Source organism: Phyllobates terribilis, unplaced genomic scaffold (genome assembly GCF_046119375.1).
Source record: "Phyllobates terribilis strain yellow unplaced genomic scaffold, ASM4611937v1 Scaffold_36__1_contigs__length_13169755, whole genome shotgun sequence".
Taxonomy (NCBI): domain Eukaryota; kingdom Metazoa; phylum Chordata; class Amphibia; order Anura; family Dendrobatidae; genus Phyllobates; species Phyllobates terribilis.
The window spans coordinates 4,252,703-4,272,588 of NW_027362796.1; the positions used below are offsets into that span (position 1 = coordinate 4,252,703).

The 19,886-nt window shown below is 42.6% G+C and overlaps 1 protein-coding gene across 1 annotated transcript in view; it reads left to right on the top strand.

Moving 5' to 3' along the window:
* The window catches only part of LOC141182794 (uncharacterized), a 52,587-nt gene extending 35,774 nt beyond the window's left edge, over positions 1–16,813 (top strand). Inside the window, exons 2-7 of the mRNA XM_073660904.1 lie at positions 2,583–2,732; positions 2,862–3,041; positions 3,125–3,248; positions 3,332–3,429; positions 3,963–4,053; positions 11,744–16,813. Coding sequence (XP_073517005.1) covers positions 2,661–2,732; positions 2,862–3,041; positions 3,125–3,248; positions 3,332–3,429; positions 3,963–4,053; positions 11,744–13,272 — 2,094 coding nt within the window. The 5' untranslated portion in view covers positions 2,583–2,660 and the 3' untranslated portion in view covers positions 13,273–16,813. The remainder of the gene's footprint in view (positions 1–2,582; positions 2,733–2,861; positions 3,042–3,124; positions 3,249–3,331; positions 3,430–3,962; positions 4,054–11,743) is intronic.
* Positions 16,814–19,886: the final 3,073 nt, after the last annotated feature.

Genomic DNA, 19,886 nt, shown 5'->3' on the forward strand with positions numbered 1-19,886 from the left:
ATCTCCATACCATCTGGACTGGGCCTGCCAAGTGCAGTGGCAGCATACGGTCTTCAGAGTCGGGAAATATGACTCCACCAAATTAAAGTCTGTGATGCAATGTGGCATTGGTGGATGGAACAAGACATGATGTCTCAGATGTGCTCGATTGGATTCAGGTCTGGGGAATGGACAGGCCATTCCAAAGCATCAATGCCTTCATCATGCAGGAACTGCTGACACACTCCAGCCACATGAGGTCTGGCATTGTCCTGCATTAGGAGGAATCCAGGGCCAACTGCACCAGCATATGGTCTCACAAGGGGTCTGAGGATCTCATCTCGGTAACTAATGGCAGTCAGGCTACCTCTGGCGAGCACATGGAAAGCTGTGCGGCCCTACAAGGAAATGCCTCCCCACACCATTATTGACCCACTGCCAACCGGTCATTCTGGAGAACGTTCTCCACAGCATCTCCAGACTCTGTCACGTCTGTCACATGTGTGCAGTGTGAACCTGCTCTCATCCGTGAAGAACACAGGCCGTCAATGTGTAATCTGCCAATCTTGGTGTTCTCTGCCAAATGCCAATGACCCTTTACCATGTTGTACTATAAGCACAACACCCACTTGTGGACTTCAAGCCTTCATACCACCCTCATGGAATCTGTTTCTGACAGTTTGAGCTGACAAATAAATGTTAGTGGCCTGTTGGACGTCATTTTGCAGGGCTCTGGCATGCTCCTCCTGTTCCTCCTTGCACAAAGGAGGAGGTAGCGGTCCTGATGCTGGGTTGTTGCCCTCCTAAGGCCCCCTCCACATCTCCTGGTGTACTGACCTGTCTCCTGGTACAGTATATGCTCCATGCTTTGGACACTGTGCTGACACACAGTTACCCTTCTTGCCACAGCTCTCATTGATGTGCCATCCTGGATGAGCTGCACTACATGAGCTACTTCCTTGGGTTGTAGACACTGCCTCATGCTAATGTACGTCTAGGGGTGAGAGCAATGATAAAATGCAAAAGTGACCAAAACAGCCAAAAAGGATGAGAACAGAGAAATGTTCTGCAGAACCACTCCTTTATAGGGGGTGTCTTGCTAATTGAATCTCATTTCTACCAGTTGTCTGTACCATTTACACAACAGCAGGAGAAATTGCTTCACAATCAGTGTGGCTTCATAACTGGACAGATAGATTTCACAGAAGTGTGATTGACTTAGAGTTACATTGTGTTGTTTAAGTGTTCCCTTTATATTTTTGAGTAGTGTACGTAACAGCCCCATACACGAGATAAGTGTTGGCTGAACAGTCATTTGGCAGATGACTATCTCTCCCGACTCCACCATACACACAAATATTCCAGCTTTCTTGTGGTCTGTATGAGGGTCACCTCCAGACTCCTCTAGCAGGGGAGTATCTACAGGAAAAGCAAACAATTAGCCTCTAAAATTCAGGATGCCAGATCCTTCTCTGCCCTGACATCATCTGTCATTATATAGTTAGCCAACCCCTGAATTCATTACTTCCATGCAACTTTAGTCTAATGTGTATGGGGGCTTTAAAATGTAACTCATTTGACGCTGCCTCTGGCCCAGCCTAATAGACTTTCGTACATTGCAGGCCCAGACACCATTATTAGGTATTTAAGTATCATAGTAACTAGGCAGCCCCATACTATTGAGTACTTGGGGGAGGAGGGGCATTCAGCCAAACTCTGTCACACCTTCTGAGATGCCATGTTTGCTTTTGACAGCAGCAATTTGGTAAACTGCCAGGGTTTATGTTGCAGCCGCACCTGTGCCATCCCTGCGGTGTACATCTATGTTCTGGTGCTCAAAGGAATTAATTATATTAAAACAAATGTTTAATGTGTTAGAAAATAACAAAATGTGTCTTATGATTTTTGCATGTTTTTTTCTTTTTATAAGAATTGTTGGTGCCAATTTTCTTTTGAAACATTTTAATTTCTGCTTTTTTTCTGGTGTTTTTCTTGTAATATAGGAACGCCTAAGGCCAGAAATAAACCCCATAAATCACTTTACCTGGAAACTTTGATATCTAATAATTTCTGCCCACAATATTTGTGTAAACAAAAAAGGTTTCATAAAAGCATCAAACTTCTGTGTGTGAATCAGACATAAGATCTAACGAGATAGAAGATTACAGTCCGGGGAAGACGGGAAACATTCATATAGACGGGTGGAGATGTAGTCAGTGATGGACTCTGGCCAAATATGTTTCTGGAGCTGTATAAGAAGATGAAAATGTCGTCCTCATCATGAAGTAGTTATTTCTCATGTCACGTGTAATGAATATCTCCTGCAGTATTGCTAATGCCGATTGTAGTGTCCGTAAATGAGACGACAACTAGCGTTATTGAAGATGAGTCTATGAGAAACGTATTCAGCTGCAGACTCCGAGGAAGAAACTGCTTGTTGTCTGTGGCCTAAAATATATAGGTTTTATTAGCAGATATAAAGAAAAAAACTAAATAGTATAAAATTATAAATCTCCTCATATTTTTCTCTAATTATCTCCAGTAATTGTATTATTACACAGGATTTTTATGATGTTATATCTACTTATCTTCTTCTCATTCAGGTCTCTACAATATTCGATCCGCTCAGTGACAATCTTCTATATAAGAGAGTTTTCCTGATTTACCCATCAAAACTGGATATGGACAAGGTCAAGATGGCAGAGAAAATATTACACCTCACCCTAGAGATCCTCTTCCGGCTTACTGGAGAGGTGAGAGATTCTAATGACGTCACATTACATCATTCTTATCTATAGGAATAACAGATGGACAGAACTGGAGAGGTGAGGACTCTGGAAATGTCTGTAGTGAGATTTATTAATGTATCTCTCCATAACCAGGATTACACAGTAGTGAAGAGGACCTCTAGTGGGCGCTGTCAGGCCCCTGTGTCTGAGGGATGGGAAAGACCCCTGAGCCCAATCACAGGACCTCCACCTCAACCCTTGCTACATGAGGACATCAATGACCAGAAGATCCTAGAACTCATCTACAAGATGATTGAGCTGCTGACTGGAGAGGTGACACTGCTGGGAATGCTGGGACATTATACAGTAAAGCTATGAAGGGATCGGGGGGATGACATTATCATTGTATGTGTCAGGTTCCTATAAGGTGTCAGGATGTCGCTATCTATTTCTCCATGGAGGAGTGGGAGTATTTAGAGGGACACAAAGATCTGTACAAAGATGTCATGATGGAGGTTCCTCAGCCTCTCACATCACCAGGTAATAAACAGGACTAAATACACACGGCCTATAATTATCTGTATGTAAAGAATGAATTCAGTCCCTGTATGTGTTTTCTCCAGTTCTATCCAGTAAGAGGACAACGCCAGAGAGATGTCACCGTCCTCTTCTTCCACAGGACTGTAACCAAGAAGATCCCAATGTTCCTCAGGATCATCAGGTAGATAGAGAGAAGATATCATGAGATCTTCTCTATGATGTGTAGACGGCTGTGAAGGTCTTGTGCTCAGCAGGGCTGTGGTGTCGGAGTCGGAGCCCATTTTGGTGGATTTGGAGTGGTATCAAATGGACCGACTCCTAAAATATATAATAAATTGGGTACAGTAGTTCAATGCAGTTTGTGGGGAATATTTTTTCATAAGAATTTGGGAAAGTTATGAAATGTCCTATAAATGTCTGTCGTATTCCTGATCTAAGGGTCTAGACTTTTAGCTGAGATGAATCTGTGCTACAGTAAATTTATCACTTTAATAATGGACCATGTATGAGGGAGTCTTGGAGTCGGTGTCATGGAAATTGAGGAGTCGGAGTTTTGGCTTACCGACTCCACAGCCCTGGTGCTCAGTCTTGTTTTATCCACCAGTATTATATGTTTTATACTTGTGTAATGAGAACGGTGGAGATGGCAGGATTAGAGCTGATCATAGATGTGACCTCTCCATCTGTCTGTGACTTTTACAATATTTGTTTCAGGGTGAAGATCTGACCCATATTAATACTACAGAGACATATGTGAGGGTTGATGAGTGGTGTAAAGAGGAGATTCCTACATATGACTACCCAGGTGAGTAGTAACCACTAAAGGCAGAGAAGTCACAGATTCTTCTCAGTCACCGGCTGTGGCTGCTTTATCGGTGGTGTAGTCCGGCCGTATCACAATCGGGTGATCACCATTTTGCTGCTAGACCACAACATTCTCCTCCGTGCGAAAATGTTCAAATTACTTTGTGTAATTGTGAAAGACCTTTTCTATAGAATTTACAACCTGGAGAATTCACCTACCCCCTGGGATTAGGAGACGCTGACCGTTACTTGCCCAGATCTGTAAACTACAAAGCCAAATGACAGCGTACGTAGAATGTGCTGACAAGTTAGAAAATCACTTAAAGAAAAATATTATGATGGGCCTGTAAGAGAAAGCGGAGGGTAATGATGCTGTTGGCTTCCTAGAACCTTGATATCTTATTGGATGAATCTACCTTCTCTCCCTTCTGTGCTGCTGAATGTGCTCATATGGTCCCTACAAGACCAGGTCCAGTCTTTCTGGCCAAACTCCATTAGTCATTTTTTGATGAAGACTGTTGAGTTTGATCATTTCAGTAGATGTGTTCTTGTCTATATTCAGTTTTTGACTACAGTAATTGGTGCTCAACATACTCTGATTTAACCCCTTCCCACAGCCACTTTTGTGTTCCTAATCAGGCCCCATTTTTTCAAATCTGATGTGTGTCACTTTATGCGGGAATAATTTTGGAATTCTTCTCAAAGGATAATAGGAAATGAATGGACTATACAAATTATTTTCCAACTTCTCTTTAATCTGACAGTACCCTATATACGGTTGTACACTATTGTCTGGGCACAAGGCAGGTTAAGAAGGGAAGGAGCGGCATTTAGCTGTTTGAATGCTGATCTTGGTGGATTAGTTTGCAGACACAATGTATCGTGGTCACTTGGCAGCTCAAAAGATGGCCACCACAAACAGGTTTGGCGCTATCTACCCTGTTTTCCAGATCCCAGGGATTGCTTTGCTCATTATTCTTTAACCCTTCTACATGGATCTGGCGTTATACAGAGACCCCTAGGCTTGGGCCACGGTGTTACCTGCTGTTCTATGGTGTGAGATGGGAAGAAGAATAGTCAGGTAGCCGGGTCAGAACCAGGAGAGCAGAGAAAATACAAAATCAGAAGACACAAGAGTAGTCAGTAAACGGGTCGGGGTCCCAACAGAAACAAATACACAAGCCGGGAGCTGAGCACAGAGGACTGAACCAGAGGAGAACAAGGCTGTATCTGGCAGCTTCCGGCAATATGCTTCCAGCTTTAGTAGGGTGCGATCTCCAGAGCAGCAGCAGCAGAAGCCACCAAAGCAGCCTCAGCAGCAACAGCAGCTCCATCATCAAGGCCGCAGCAGTGGCAGTCGGACAAGCGGCAGCAAGACCAGCCAGAGGAGCAGGGCAGGTCGCGAGTCCACAACCTCCAGCCAGGAGCAATCATATGAATTTATCCAGCCTCAATCTCCGGTACCCTGAACGGCAGAGTAGTGAGTGATCTACATGAAAGTTCACCATATTTTTTGTACTAGGAAAAACCCCAAAAGTGTAGTGCCAAGAGGAATAACAAGTAGTGTGAGCTGTGCGGTGTTAATTTTCCCAGCACTTATACTAAAAAGCTTTGCTCGAGTTGTATCCAAGAAACCATATCAGAGGAAACACCTAATTTTGCTATGGATTTAAAATCTTTAATCCAGACGGAGGTTAGGGACTCCCTAAAGACGTTGGCTACACGTAAAAAGAGTAGGAAGCTGAAACGTCATACATCAGACTCAGAGGAATCTGTAGTATTCCAGGGCAAGGGGAAGTCTATTTCCTCTCCTACCTACTCGTTATCCTCATCATCATCTTCCTCAGATAGCGATACAGGAGGTAGGCCATGTTTTCCAGCGCAAAACACAGATAAGCTGATTAAAGCCATCAGAACAACTATGGGCATAGCCGATACCAAGACCTCTAGGACTGTTCAGGACATTATGTTTGGGGGTCTGGATCAGAAGAAGAGGCGCACATTCCCCGTCAAAGAGAGGATCGTTCATCGACAGGGAATGGAAAAGACCTGATAGGAGAGGGCAGTTACCATCACCTTCAAAGAGAAGATACCCGTTTGAGGAAGAAGAATCAACCAGGTGAGATAAAACCCTAAAAATTGACGTGACAGTATCAAAATTCTCTAAAAAAAAAATCCGCCCTGCCGTTTGAGGATTTAGGAGCTTTCAAGGATCCTCTTGATAAAAAAGCGGAAACCTTATTAAAACAAACCTGGGAGTGACCAGCGGGAGCATTGAAACGGGCAGTCGCAGCCACTTGCACAGCCAGGTCAATGATGGTCTGGTTGCAGCAGCTAGAAGACAAGATTAAAGGGGACATTCCAAGGGAAAAAATCCTGGCCAGTCTTCCGCTAATGCAGGGGGCGGCTGCCTTCCTCGCGGACGCGTCGGCAGATTCAGTAAGGCTGGCCGCCAGATCAGCGAATTTATCCAACGCAGCTCGCAGAGCTCTGTGGCTCAAGAGCTGGTCAGGTGATGTACAGTCTAAGATGAAACTGTGTTCAATCCCGTGTGAAGGGGAGTTTCTTTTTGGCAAAGCTCTAGATGACCTACTGGATAAAGCCGCAGATAAGAAACACGGGTTTTCCAGTGTGTTGATGCCTCAGTACAAGACTTCCTTTCGTAAAAGGAAGTATAGAATAGGTAAATTTTCCAGAGACCAGGGCAGATAGAAGGACAAGGAGTGGAGGCTTCATGTTCGTAGGCCCTTCCTCTGAGAACAGAAAAAACCCTAAGTGATGGGCCTCCCCAGGTAGGAGGAAGACTGTCCCACTTCCTGCCTACCTGGGAAAAAATTACATCCAGTGCCTGGATATTAGGGATTATAAAGACAGGACTGAGACTGGAATTCAGATCCATTCTCCTGCAGACCTTCAGGATTTCGTCTCCCAGGAGGCCGAGAGAGCTAACAGCCCTGGAGCAAGAGATAGTAAACGTAGTGGAAAAGAAGGTTCTGAGAGAGACTAATAAGCGAGCAGGGCAAAGGATTCTATTCGCCCCTGTTTCTGATAAAGAAGCCGGACGGCTTGAAGGGCCTAAATCAACTAGAAGGGCCTAAACAACTTTCTAATCTACAGACCCTTCAAGATGGAATCTACAGTACAGACCAAAAGTTTGGACACACCTTCTCATTTAAAGATTTTTCTGTATTTTCATGACTATGAAAATTGTATATTCACACTGAAGGCATCAAAACTATGAATTAACACATGTGTTAATTCAAGATTGTTGGAAGACCATTTCCGGTGACTACCTCTTGAAGCTCATCAAGAGAATGCCAAGAGTGTGCAAAACAGTCATCAAATCAAAAGGTGGCTACTTTGAAGAACCTAGAATATAAGACATATTTTCAGTTGTTTCACACTTTTTTGTTAAGTATATAATTCCACATGTGTTAATTCATAGTTTTCAGTGTTAATGTACAATTTTCATAGTCATGAAAATACACAAAAATCTTTAAATGAGAAGGTGTGTCCAAACTTTTGGTCTGTACTGTATAATATCAGCCATAAAGGTGTTATTCCCGGGTTGTTATATGAGTGTCCTCGACTTGAAGGACGCCTATTACCACGTCCCAATCCATACAGGATACCAGCAGTATCTGAGAGTAGCTGTGTATATCATCAATCGTGTGAGGCAATTTCAGTTCACAGCTCTGCCCTTCGGCCTCTCCATGGCTCCAAGAATCTTTATGAAGATCATTCTGGAAGTAATGGCGCATTTGAGAGAACAAGATACTCTAGTTGTCCCTTACCTTGACGACTTCCTGGTAGTATGCAGATCAAGAGAGCATTGAAAACTCGCATTGACAAGAGTCAGAGCCAGCCTGATCAATCTTGAATGGATACTGAATCTAGAGAAGTCAAACCTGGAGCCTCGGAAGGTTCCGTCTTTTTTAGGGCTTATCTTGGACTCAGAGGGATAGACTTGTCTGCTACCGGAAGACAAGAAAAACAGAATTATGTCTCTAGACTCAGGGGACACTTGGACAGGAAGATGACACTTTCCAATACAGCCATCATCTCAATCGCATGGTGGCTGGATCGGGAGAACCTGTCACAGAGAGTTCTTTGGTCGTATCAGGTGTGGGACATAATTACAGCGGACTCAAGCTCAGATGGCTGGGAGCACATCTGGGAGATCGTGTAATACAAGGAGTCTGGTCGGACAGCGAGAAAGGCTTCTCCTCAAAACATGAAGGATTTGTCGGCGGTAAAGAGTGCAGTGATGAAGTTCAGTTCCCAACTACAGGGACAACACATCCGAATCATGTCAGACAACAGGACAACAGTCGCCTATGTCAATCATCGGGGGCACGAGATCCCGACCTCTCCTGTTAGTGAAAGAGCAGATTCTACAGTTTGCAGAACATCAATTTATGCTCTCGGCTCTGCATATAAGAGGCAAAGAAAACTAAAGATCAGATTTTCTGAGTCAGAATATATTGAAGCAGGGCGAATGGGAGCTGAATCCAACAGTATTCCAGCAAATTGTGGATCGCTGGGGTCAACCAGAAATAGATCTTTTCGCAAACAAACAAAACAGAAAAATAAGGATCTTCTGCTCCTTAAATCCAAAAGAAAGTAGATGCATTACAAATACCCTGGAGCTTTGGCCTAGCCTATGCTTTCCCCCCGCTAATGTTAATGCCAACGATTTTGAGGAAGATCCGAGAGGAACAGGCAAGGGTCATACTAATCGCCCCATTCTGGCCCAAGAGACCCTGGTTCACCTGGATAAAGAGGATGTCCCAGTCAGATCCATGGGTCCTTCCAGATGCTCCAGATCTCCTCAAGCAAGGCCCAGTCTTCCATGCTCAGAGGTCGGGCTTTTGATGGCCTGGAGTTTGAAAGGTTGTTAGTAATCCAGTAAGGGTTTTCCCCAGGTCTAGTCACTACTCTGCTCAAAAGCAAGAAGCCTGTGACGACTAAGATCTATGGTAGGACATCGGCAAAATTCCTATCTATTTCGGCGCAGTCAGCTAAGGTTAAAATTCCTATTAAAGCTATTCTGGAATTTCTTCAAAGGGTCTTAGTTATGGGGTTGGCTACCAGTACCCTTTAGGCGCAAGTATCAGCGCTTGGAGCTTTATATAACTATAATTTGGCAGCAGATAGATGGGTTATCAGGTTTAAAAAGGTGTGCGATAGATCCAGACCTATTGCTACCCCGAGAATGCCTCCCTGGGATCTAAACCTGTTCCTGGAAGCCCTGACTAAGTCTCCTTTTTGAGACTTAAGGAAGTGTGACAGAAAGAACTCTCACTCTGAAGACAGCGATACTGATAGCGCTAACATCAGCCCGTAGAGTTAGTGACTTACAAGCTCTGTCAGTAAATCATCCTTTTACACAGGTCACTGTAGATGGAGTTACGTTAAGACCAGACCCGGCCTATTTTCCGAAGGTGGCCTCCAAATTCCACAGAACACAGGAGATCATTCTCCCCTCATTGTATCCTAACCCAAAAGATTTAGAGGAACAGAGGCTTCAAACTCTAGATGTTAGACTGGTTTTGGTTCAGTATTTGGAGGTAACAAGGCCTTGGAGGAGAAGTGATGCCTTATTTGTCTCCTTCCAGGGAGCAAGAAAGGGACTTAAAGTTACAAGGGGAACTATAGTTAGATGGATCAGGGACACCGTTAGCTTAGCATATTTCCCTAGTAATGTGCCGGTTTCAGAGAAACTGAAGGGCCATTCCACAGAGCTAGTGCAGCCTCCTGGACTGAGAAGGTGGAAGTGTCCATTGATAACATATGTAAGGCAGCAACATGGTAATCTCCTTCTACCTTCTATAACCATTACCGGCTTGATCTTTCTTCATCTGCTGATCTATCCTTTGGGAGAAAGGTGTTGCAAGCGGTGATCCATCCCTAAGGTGTCTGTTCTATATAAATCTCTCAGGTGGTGCCATCATAGGAGAAAGGGAAAAAAATCATAGTTACCTACCGGTAATGGGATTTTCCAGAGCCCATGACAGCACCCTCATATGCCCCCCTCCCCTTTTTTGATCACTTATGGTGTTCTCTATATATGGGTGTATAGTATGAAATGTTTTATTGGTGGTAGTTGTGTACTAACATACTGTCTGGAGGTCCTCTCATGCTCAAAAACAAAACTGATGTGGAGGAGAGGTACCGCCTTTTTTATTCAGCAGGTTTCCTGTCCTGGGTGGGCGGATACCATCTCTCAGGTGGTGCTATCATGGGCTCTGTAAAATCCTGTTACCGGTAACTATGATTTTTTTCATTTACAGACGATGGACCTGAGTGGGGCTTGTTGTTTGTGAGATGAGTAGAAGTTTTTATTGGTATTATTGTTGCCTACATAACTTGGTGGCTTTTTATTCCATATTTGGGAGGCAGAATGAACAAACAGTTGAAAACAACGCTCTACTGGTTCATCCTATGAGGTTTTCTATTCGATTTTGAAATGTCAGTGTCTTGGTGAATAATTAATTCAATGTATTTACCGTATTTTTCGGACTATAAGACGCACTTTTTTCCTCCTTTTTTTTTCTCCTATGCCCGCTGTTAAAGGGCATGAATATTCAACCTCTCTCCACGCCCATGGGCATGGGGAGGGGGTGAATATTCATGCCCTTTAATGAGCGGGCACAGGAGATAGCCAGCAGCCGCAGCGCGGCTCCGCTATGTGCCGGCTATGAAGGAGACTGAAGTCACTGCTCCCCGCGCACACAGTCCCGGCGTGGGAAGCAGTGACTTCCGGCAGCTGATCTCTCCTTGTGAGCCGCGCATGGCAGTGACATCATGCACGGCTCACATGGAGAGATCAGTGCAGACAGACAGGATGCAGCGCTTGAGGAGAGAGAAGAAAGGTGAGTAGGAGTGTTTATTTTTTTTTAATGTGCAGCATGATGGGGATTAGGGGTGCCATGCATATTAGGACAGGGATTAGGGGTGCCATGCATACCAGGACAGGGATTAGGGGTGCCATGCATACCAGGACAGGGATGAGGGGTGCCATGCATACCAGGACAGGGATGAGGGGTGCCATGCATACCAGGATAGGGATGATGGGTGCCATGCATACCAGGACAGGGATGAGGGGTGCCATGCATACCAGGACAGGGATGAGGGGTGCCATGCATACCAGGACAGGGATGATGGGTGCCATGCATACCAGGATAGGGATTAGGGGTGCCATGCATACTAGGACAGGGATGAGGGGTACCATGCATACTAGGACAGGGATGAGGGGTGCCATGCATATCAGGATAGGTATGAGGGGTGCCATGCATACCAGGATAAGGATGAGGGGTGCCATGCATACCAGGATGGAGGGATGCCAGGCATACCAGGATGGGGATTGGGACCACGTATAAAAGGAATGGGGCGGCATATATACCAGGATGGGGGATATTGTCAGAATTGGGGGACATAACCCCTATACCAGTGTCAGCAGAAGACCCTCCTCCCCCTTAAAAGTGCATCATGACCACATTTTTTGCTTAAATTTTTATTTTTTTATTTTCCTCCTCTAAAACCTAGGTGCATCTTATGGTCCGGTGCGTCTTATAGTCCGAAAAATACGGTACATAACTTGCCATTATTATAGACTGTTTAAGTAGAAATTTAAAAAAATAAAACCCAAGGATATTTTATTGAAAAATAATAGATTTTTATCTTAGCAGATAACTGTACCTGGAGATCAGAGGGACAGCTGACATCTTCAATTTTTAAATCAGAAGATCTTGAGATCCCACAATATACAATTGAAGTGAATGCTATTACTCCAGATATACCATCATCCCTTCACAGCAAAGATTTGTCATCTGATCCTTTGAAACAGGTCCTGTCTTCTGATTCATTACTGACTACTAAGGAAAATCATAGTCACAAATTAAGCATTAAAAAACAAACTGCTCCTAAAGCAAAGAAGACATTTTTAGAATATGGAAATAGTTTTCCTCTCGAAAAATCTTTTCCTAAACATCAAAAAATTCACACAGCCGAGAATAGATTTTATTGTTCCAAGTGTGGGAAATATTTTAACAAGAAATCAGATCTTGTTAAACACCAGGGAACTCACACAGGGGAGAAGCCTTTTTCATGTTCAGAATGTGGGAAATGTTTTACAAAAAAATCCAATGTTGTTAAGCACCAGAAAACTCACACAGGGGAGAAGCCATTTTCATGTTCAGAATGTGAGAAATGTTTTTACCAGAAATCATATTTAGTTAGTCACCAGAGAATTCACACAGGGGAGAAGCCTTTTTCCTGTTCAGAATGTGAGAAATGTTTTTACCAGAAATCAGATTTAGTTATTCACCAGAGAATTCACACTGGGAAGAAGCCTTTTTCATGTTCAGAATGTGAGAAATGTTTTAACCACAAATCAAATTTTTCTAGGCACCAGAGAACTCACACAGGGGAGAAGCCTTTTTCATGTTCAGAATGTGGGAAATGTTTTAACCAGAAATCAAGTCTTGTTAAACACCACAGAACTCACACAGGGGTGAAGCCTTTTTCATGTTCAGAATGTGGTAAACATTTTGAACAGAAATGCAATCTTGTTAAACACCACAGAACTCATACAGGGGAGAAGCCTTTTTCATGTTCAGAATGTGGTAAACATTTTAAACAGAAATACAGTCTTGTTATACACCAGATAACTCATACAGAGGAGAAGCCTTTTTCATGTTCAAAATGTGGGAAATATTTTACACGAAAAGCAGCTCTTAATAAACATCAGAGAAGTCACACAGGGGAGAAGCCTTTTTCATGTTCAGAATGTGGTAAACATTTTAAACAGAAATACGGTCTTGTTATACACCAGATAACTCATACAGAGGAGAAGCCTTTTTCATGCTCAGAATGTGGGAAATATTTTACACGAAAAGCAGCTCTTAATAAACATCAGAGAAGTCACACAGGGGAGAAGCCTTTTTCATGTTCAGAATGTGGTAAACATTTTAAACAGAAATACGGTCTTGTTATACACCAGAGAACTCATACAGAGGAGAAGCCTTTTTCATGTTCAGAATGTGGGAAATATTTTAAACAGAAATATGGTCTTGTTATTCACCAGAGAACTCATACAGAGGAGAAGCCTTTTTCATGTTCAGAATGTGGGAAATATTTTACGCGGAAAGCAACTCTTAATAAACATCAGAGAAGTCACACAGGGGAGAAGCCTTTTTCAAAATTCAATTTTTATTGAAAGGTTAAATAATTTTCAATTACAAAAATACAAAAAACAAAACAAAAAAAAAACAATAACCAGGACAATATCAGCATCAGTATATCATAGAATATAAGTATAACGTCCAATAAAACATCAAGTTATAGGAAGGAAAAGGAAGGAATGGAACATTTTAGGCCATCAGTATTACAATTGTAAAATCCAATGGAAACCATACATAGTGCAGCCAGACGTGAACCAATGCGGAGCACAATCTGGACAGAGAAGAAACGCACCAGAGAAAAGGGTGGGTCACATCAGTCTGATGTAAGACGGTAGGCATCGGATTCCTGGAATTCAATCCAGTCTCTCCAAGACTCACAGTATCTATCACAACCAGTGGGGGATCGGGCAATCAAATGTTCCATCCTATTTAGAAGAGCTATGTCACAGAACCACTCCTCCAGAGTAGGTGGAGAAGTACTTTTCCAGTGACGAGGAATGATATTCTTAGCAGCCTGTATAAGGTAGCTTATTAAAGAACTTTTGTATTTTGTGAGACTAGTTTGGATCATAAAGAGCAAAAGAGATTCAGGAGAGTTGGGCAGAGAAGCCTTTTTCATGTTCAAAATTTGGGAAATCTTTTAACCAGAAAGCGCATCTTGATTGCCACCAGAGAACCCACACAGGGAAGAATGCAGCAACTACACCCAATTGGTCTCTGTGCAGACAGGCCCTAGCTAACTAAAAATAACACCTCAGACCTAACTCCCTAATAGGCAGTTGAAGAGTTTCTCTTACCTCCTGAGGAATCAGAGGGGAGGCCGCAACACACTGTCAACAAGAGGAAAGAAAAGTGTGAAGATATGAAAACCCAGAGTGAGAAACTAAGACACATTCATATAGGGCAAAGAAGGCAAGCTAATGAGAACCAAAAATAAAAGGAATAAGTATAACTTCCCAGAAACCTAACAGTGGTAGAAAGAAAACAGACAAGGAGGATTGTTTCACCTTTGTGGTGAAACTTACAAAATTCATCCTCACCCACAATTATTTGAATTTGATAACATTTATCTACAGGAGACTGGTACAGCAATGGGAAGTAAAATGGCTCCACAGTACGCAAATCTTTTTGTGGCCAAGCTTTATAGTGACTTCTTGTCCTCATGTCCCATCAGGCCTCTTGCCTACTACCGTTACATTGACGATAATTTAATCATCTGGACGGAATCTCAGCAACAGCTTAAGACGTTCCATGAACACTTTAATCAATTTCATCTCACCATCAACTTAACACTCAACTACTCCTGTACTGAAATTAACACCTTGGTGGCCTCAGAAAGGCCTTTTTGAACGAGAGCTACCATACAAGAACAATTGTAAACCAGATTGCAAGAGCCACCAGAATATCAAGGAATCATCTCCTACATTTCAAAACTAAACAAGAAAGCAATCTGGTGTCTCTAGTAGTCACCTACAATCCAAATCTGGAGATGCCAATGGGATCTGCATGGAAATTACAACCATTATTACAAAAAGATGCTGATTACAATCTATATTTCCAGACCCAGCACTTCTGTGATTTAGGCAGCCCCCAAATCTAAGAAGCATCATTATCAGAAACTCCCTGTCCTCTCCAACAGCTACAGGAACTTTTCCCTGCAGCCAGAAAAAAATGTAAAACCTGTCTATTTATAATGACCACTGACAAGATAAGGATTCCCAACTCAAATCAGGAGACAACCACACGATCCCAGGTACTTTCAGCTTCATCACTTCTAATGTAGTGTACTTAATTATATGTACCAAATGTCCAGCTGGCGGTCTGTACATAGGGGAGACAGGGCAAAAACTTAGAACAAGGATGAATTCTCATCGCCACACAATAAAAGAAAAAAGAATAGATCTACCTGTGGCCAAACATTTTTTATCCCTGATCACAGCATCATGGACATGAAATTACTTGTATTAAAAGGGAACTTCAAATCTCAGAGAGACAGAAAAATGTGGAATTACAAACTTATGACAATCTTTGACACACTCACAGATCAGAAGTTAATGTGTCATATGGATTTATGTCAACTAAGGAACGTGCTCCTCAGACCGTTTTGGGCGTCACAATCATGGACCAGACCTCAATCACAGGACAATAAAACTTTCACACTCCTTATCAATGAACTGTTCCAATATTCATGGCCACAACTGCTTCTCCCTCTCCCATGCTAATAGTTCTGCTTCACGCCACTTGTCTTATCTATTGCATTATTCCTGTGCCCTGTTGTGTATAAATATATGACACTTCAGATTTTGTGTTATACTGTGTCTGAAAAGAGACCTGAGTAGTCTTGAAATTTTTCAGTTAGCCAAAGGTATCAACTACTGAAGACTCTCAAATTTTAATATTTTTCTCCAAACAGCAATTTTAAGATTTCTCCACAGGTGTTCAATGGGATTTAGATCCAAGCTCATTGGCGGTCACTTCACAACTCTCCAGCACTTTGTTTCCATCCATTTCTGGGTGCTTCTTGATGTATGTTTGGGGTCATTGCCATGCTGGCAACCCATGACCTAGAACGCAAACCCAGCTTTCTGAGACTAGGCACTACATTGCCACACAAAATCCTTTGGTAATCTTCAGATTTCATGATGACTTGCACACAGTGAAGGCACCCAATGCCAGAGGCAGTAAAACCACTCCAAAACATCTTTGAACCTCCACCATATTCCACTGTAGTTACTGTGATCTTTTCTTTGCATGCTTCATTCTGTTTAAACAGTAGAACGATGTGCTTTTACCGAAAAGCTCTATATTGGTCTCTTCTGTCCACAAGACGCTTCCCCAGAAAGGGTTTTAGCTTACTCATGTACATTTTGGCAAACTGCAGTGTAGCTTTTGTATGCCTCTGTGTCAGCTGTGGGGTCCGCCTTATTCTCCTGCCATAGCGTTTCATTTAATTCAAATGTTGACGGCTGGTTCACGTTGGCACTGAAGCACCCTGAGCATGCAAGACAGCTTGAATTTCTTTGCAACTTTGGTGGGGCTACTTATTCACCATCTGGACTACCCTTTCGTCAGTTTTTCTTCTGTCCACATCCAGGGAGATTAGCTACAGTGACATGGGTTGTAAATGTATTGATTATGTTGTGCACCATGGACAAAGGAACATCCGGATCTCTGGAGATGGACTTGAAAAATATCAAGAATTTCAAGATTAGAACAATTTTGGTTCTCAAGTCCTCAAACAGTTCTCTTCTTCTCTTTCTGTCCTCCATGCTTAGTGTGGCACACGCTTGCACACAATGCAAAGATTGAATCAACTTCTCCCTTTTTATCTGGTTTCAGGTGTGATTTTCATGTTGCCCACACCTGTTACTTGCCACAATTGAGTATGAACGAGTTTCACATGCTTGAAACGAAGTTGTTTACCCACACCCCACAATTTTGAGAAAAGGTGCCAACAATTTTGACCGGTCCATTTTTTGTGGTTTTGTGTGAAATTATGTTCACTTTGCCTTTTTTTATCTGTTTTTTTTTGTGTTGTTCACATACACATAAAGGAAATAAACATGTATAACAAAATATGTGTAATTGCAATAATTTTCTGGGAGAATTACGTCATTTTCTGGAACAATTTCAAGGGAGCCAACACTTTGACCATGACTTGTTTTTGTTGCAGCATTTCATCCTCTACATGTTCAGCTATATTAGAAGGCTTGTAGCAAATTCCAATTAACAGCGTTACATTATTGGCATTTCCTTGTACATTTACCCATACTGACTCTACATTGTCGAAGCTCCCCTCCAATGTCGTCATTTAGCGCAGGTCTTAAGTTGGATTTAATGAAAATACCCACCCCTCTACCTTTTTATCTTTCCTAACCTTTTGAATGTAGTGTAATCCTCTGTTTATCACTCAGTCGTGACTTGCCAGCCAGGTTTCCGTAATGCCCACCACATTGTAATCTGTGGCTGACATTAAGAGTCTCTAATTCATTAATTTTGTTTGCAAGACCTCTTGCATTTGCCAGCAGACATTTAATACTATTAACTATTTATTACTCCTTCTTGCCTCCTTACTTTCCTTGAATGTCCCAGCCCCCTAAATCCTCATTGACCCCTACTGTCTCTCTCTCTGTCTACTCTATCCCCTTATTTTCACAAAAAACCTCCCTCCCCCCAGATCCCAGTTTAAAAGCTCTTCCATCCATCTGACCATTTTTCACTGCAGCACATCTGCACCCCCCCCCAGTTGAGGTTCAGCCTGTCCCTATCGTAGAGCCTGTAGCCAACAGAAGTAGGCCCAGTTCTCCATGAACCCAAACCCTTTATCCTGCCACTTATTTATCTCCTTAAGTTCCCGCTAACTTTCTAGTGACGCTAGTGGAATCGGCTGTATTTCTGCAAACACTACCTTAGAGGTCCTGTACTTCAACTTCTCTCCTAATTCCCTGTGACCTTCCACCTTCCTCTAACTTTGTCATTGGTACCAATGTGTACCATGACTGCTGGGTTTTCCCCAGCCCCACCCAATAATCTGTTTATCTGATCGCAGGAAGATCCCCCATATTAACTTGGGAGCTACCTTAAGGACCATAATATTTCCACTTAACGAGATAGTGCAGACAGCGCCTGACCCACCTGGAACTAAGAACTCGCTCTACCTCATACTCCCGACACCCTTCCAAATCCACCTCATTTATGTCTTGAGGTCCCCTCAAATTTTTTGAAAAGAGAAGAATGGAAAGAATTATGATTTTCCAGGTAATAAGAAGTTGCAAATTAACTGTCACAGGATTTAAATTTGTAATAATTTTATAAGTACCTACAAATTTAGGTGCAAACTTTTTAGATGTGATCTTTAAGTGCAGATATTTTGAGGACAACCACACAAAATCCCCCACCCTAAAGATAGAAGCATTCCTACGTCTGCAGTTAGCACCACTTTTGGCCTGGTCACTAGCTACCAAAAATCCCTTTTGTCCTCCCTCAAGACCTTAATTAGTTGGGGACAAAATCTCTCCTCCTCTGGCAGGGAAGATTGTAATCCTGAAATATTCCCAAACACTGGATTAAAACTACAGCAGCTAAAAAAAGGCAAGGTCCCGGTAGCCTTTGAGGAACAGTTATTTAGAGCACACTCGATAAGGGGCAGAAATTCCACCCAGTCTTCCTGATTAGAGGAGACAAAACATCACTAATACTGCTCTATTTCCTGGTTCATCCTTCTGGTTGACCATTAGTCTCGGTATGATAGACTGAGAGAAAAAAGCAGCTTATTACCCAATCTGGAGCAAAAACTAGCCAGAAATTGAACCGCTGAATCAAAAATTAGATTTTTGGGAACACCATGAAATTTAATCTATGAGAAATTAACAAAGTTGCTAAGATCCTAGCAGTTGGCAACTTTTGAAGCAGGACCAAAAGAACCTTTTTGCTCAAACGTTCCACCACCACCCACACGACAGTAATACCACCAGAGTTAAGCAAATCATTGACAAAGTCCATGGACAAGTGGGTCCAGGGCTGCAACGAAACATCGTTAGGGAAGAAATAACCCACTGAGCTTGATGAGAGGCTTTAGCCTTGGAACAGACTTTGCATTTCCAAACATACTCTCCAATATCCTTAAGAGCATTCTGCCACCAAAAGGACCTAGAAAGAGATCTCCTAGTGGCAGACGAACCCGCGTGCCCAGTTAAAACGGAATCATGTTCTTCATCAAAAAGATCTACACGTAAAGAGGGCAGTACATAAAGCTTGTTCATAGGTAAACCTTCCTGCGCACTGTCCTGAGCATCCTGAATGTGCTGCCTAAGATCTTCACCCACCCCTCTGTGACTGGAGAGGTGGATGGCCGTATATGACCCTTAGGGCTCATACCCATATGTGTGAAAAAAACGTTTTGATATATGGACCGGAAAATCAGATGAGTGTCATGCGATTTTCATGAGGACTATGCGATTTTTCACACCTAGCATCCATATGACATCCGTATGCAATGCATTTTGCTTTCTCTGCAACTATTATTCGATAATCATTTACAGTGTTATATGCTACAGAATGGTAATGTAGCCGTAAAAATTGGATGCCATATGGATGGTCCGTGTGCCATCCGTTTTTTTTTTCTCGCGCCCATTGACTTGCATTGGCGAGTCTTGTCCGATATATGTGGCAAATTGCAGCATGCTTTGATTTTTTATCGGATTGCACTCATCCGTTTTTTCACGCAGATGAGTATGAGCCCTATGCAAGAAAAACAGACTAGAGCAATCCGATAATAAATCGGATTGCACTCTGATCAATGTTAATCTATGAGGTACATCTCATCTGTGATTTTTTTTCTCAGCTGAAATTGGACTGAGAAAAAAATCGCAGCATACTGCGTATATCGGACGAGACTCGCCAATGCAAGTTAATGGGACCAGCCATATGCCATCCGATTTTTATGGATACATTATCATTCTGTAGCACAGAACACTGTAAATGGTCCTGTAAATGATGGCAGAATAATAGTTGCAGAGAAAAAAAACCCATACGGATGTTAGGTGCGAAAAATCGCATTTTCCTCTCATCAAAATCGCATGGAACTCTTCCGTTTTTCGGTCCAGAATACGGAATTTTTTTTTCACGTATGGGTATGAGCCCTTAGCTG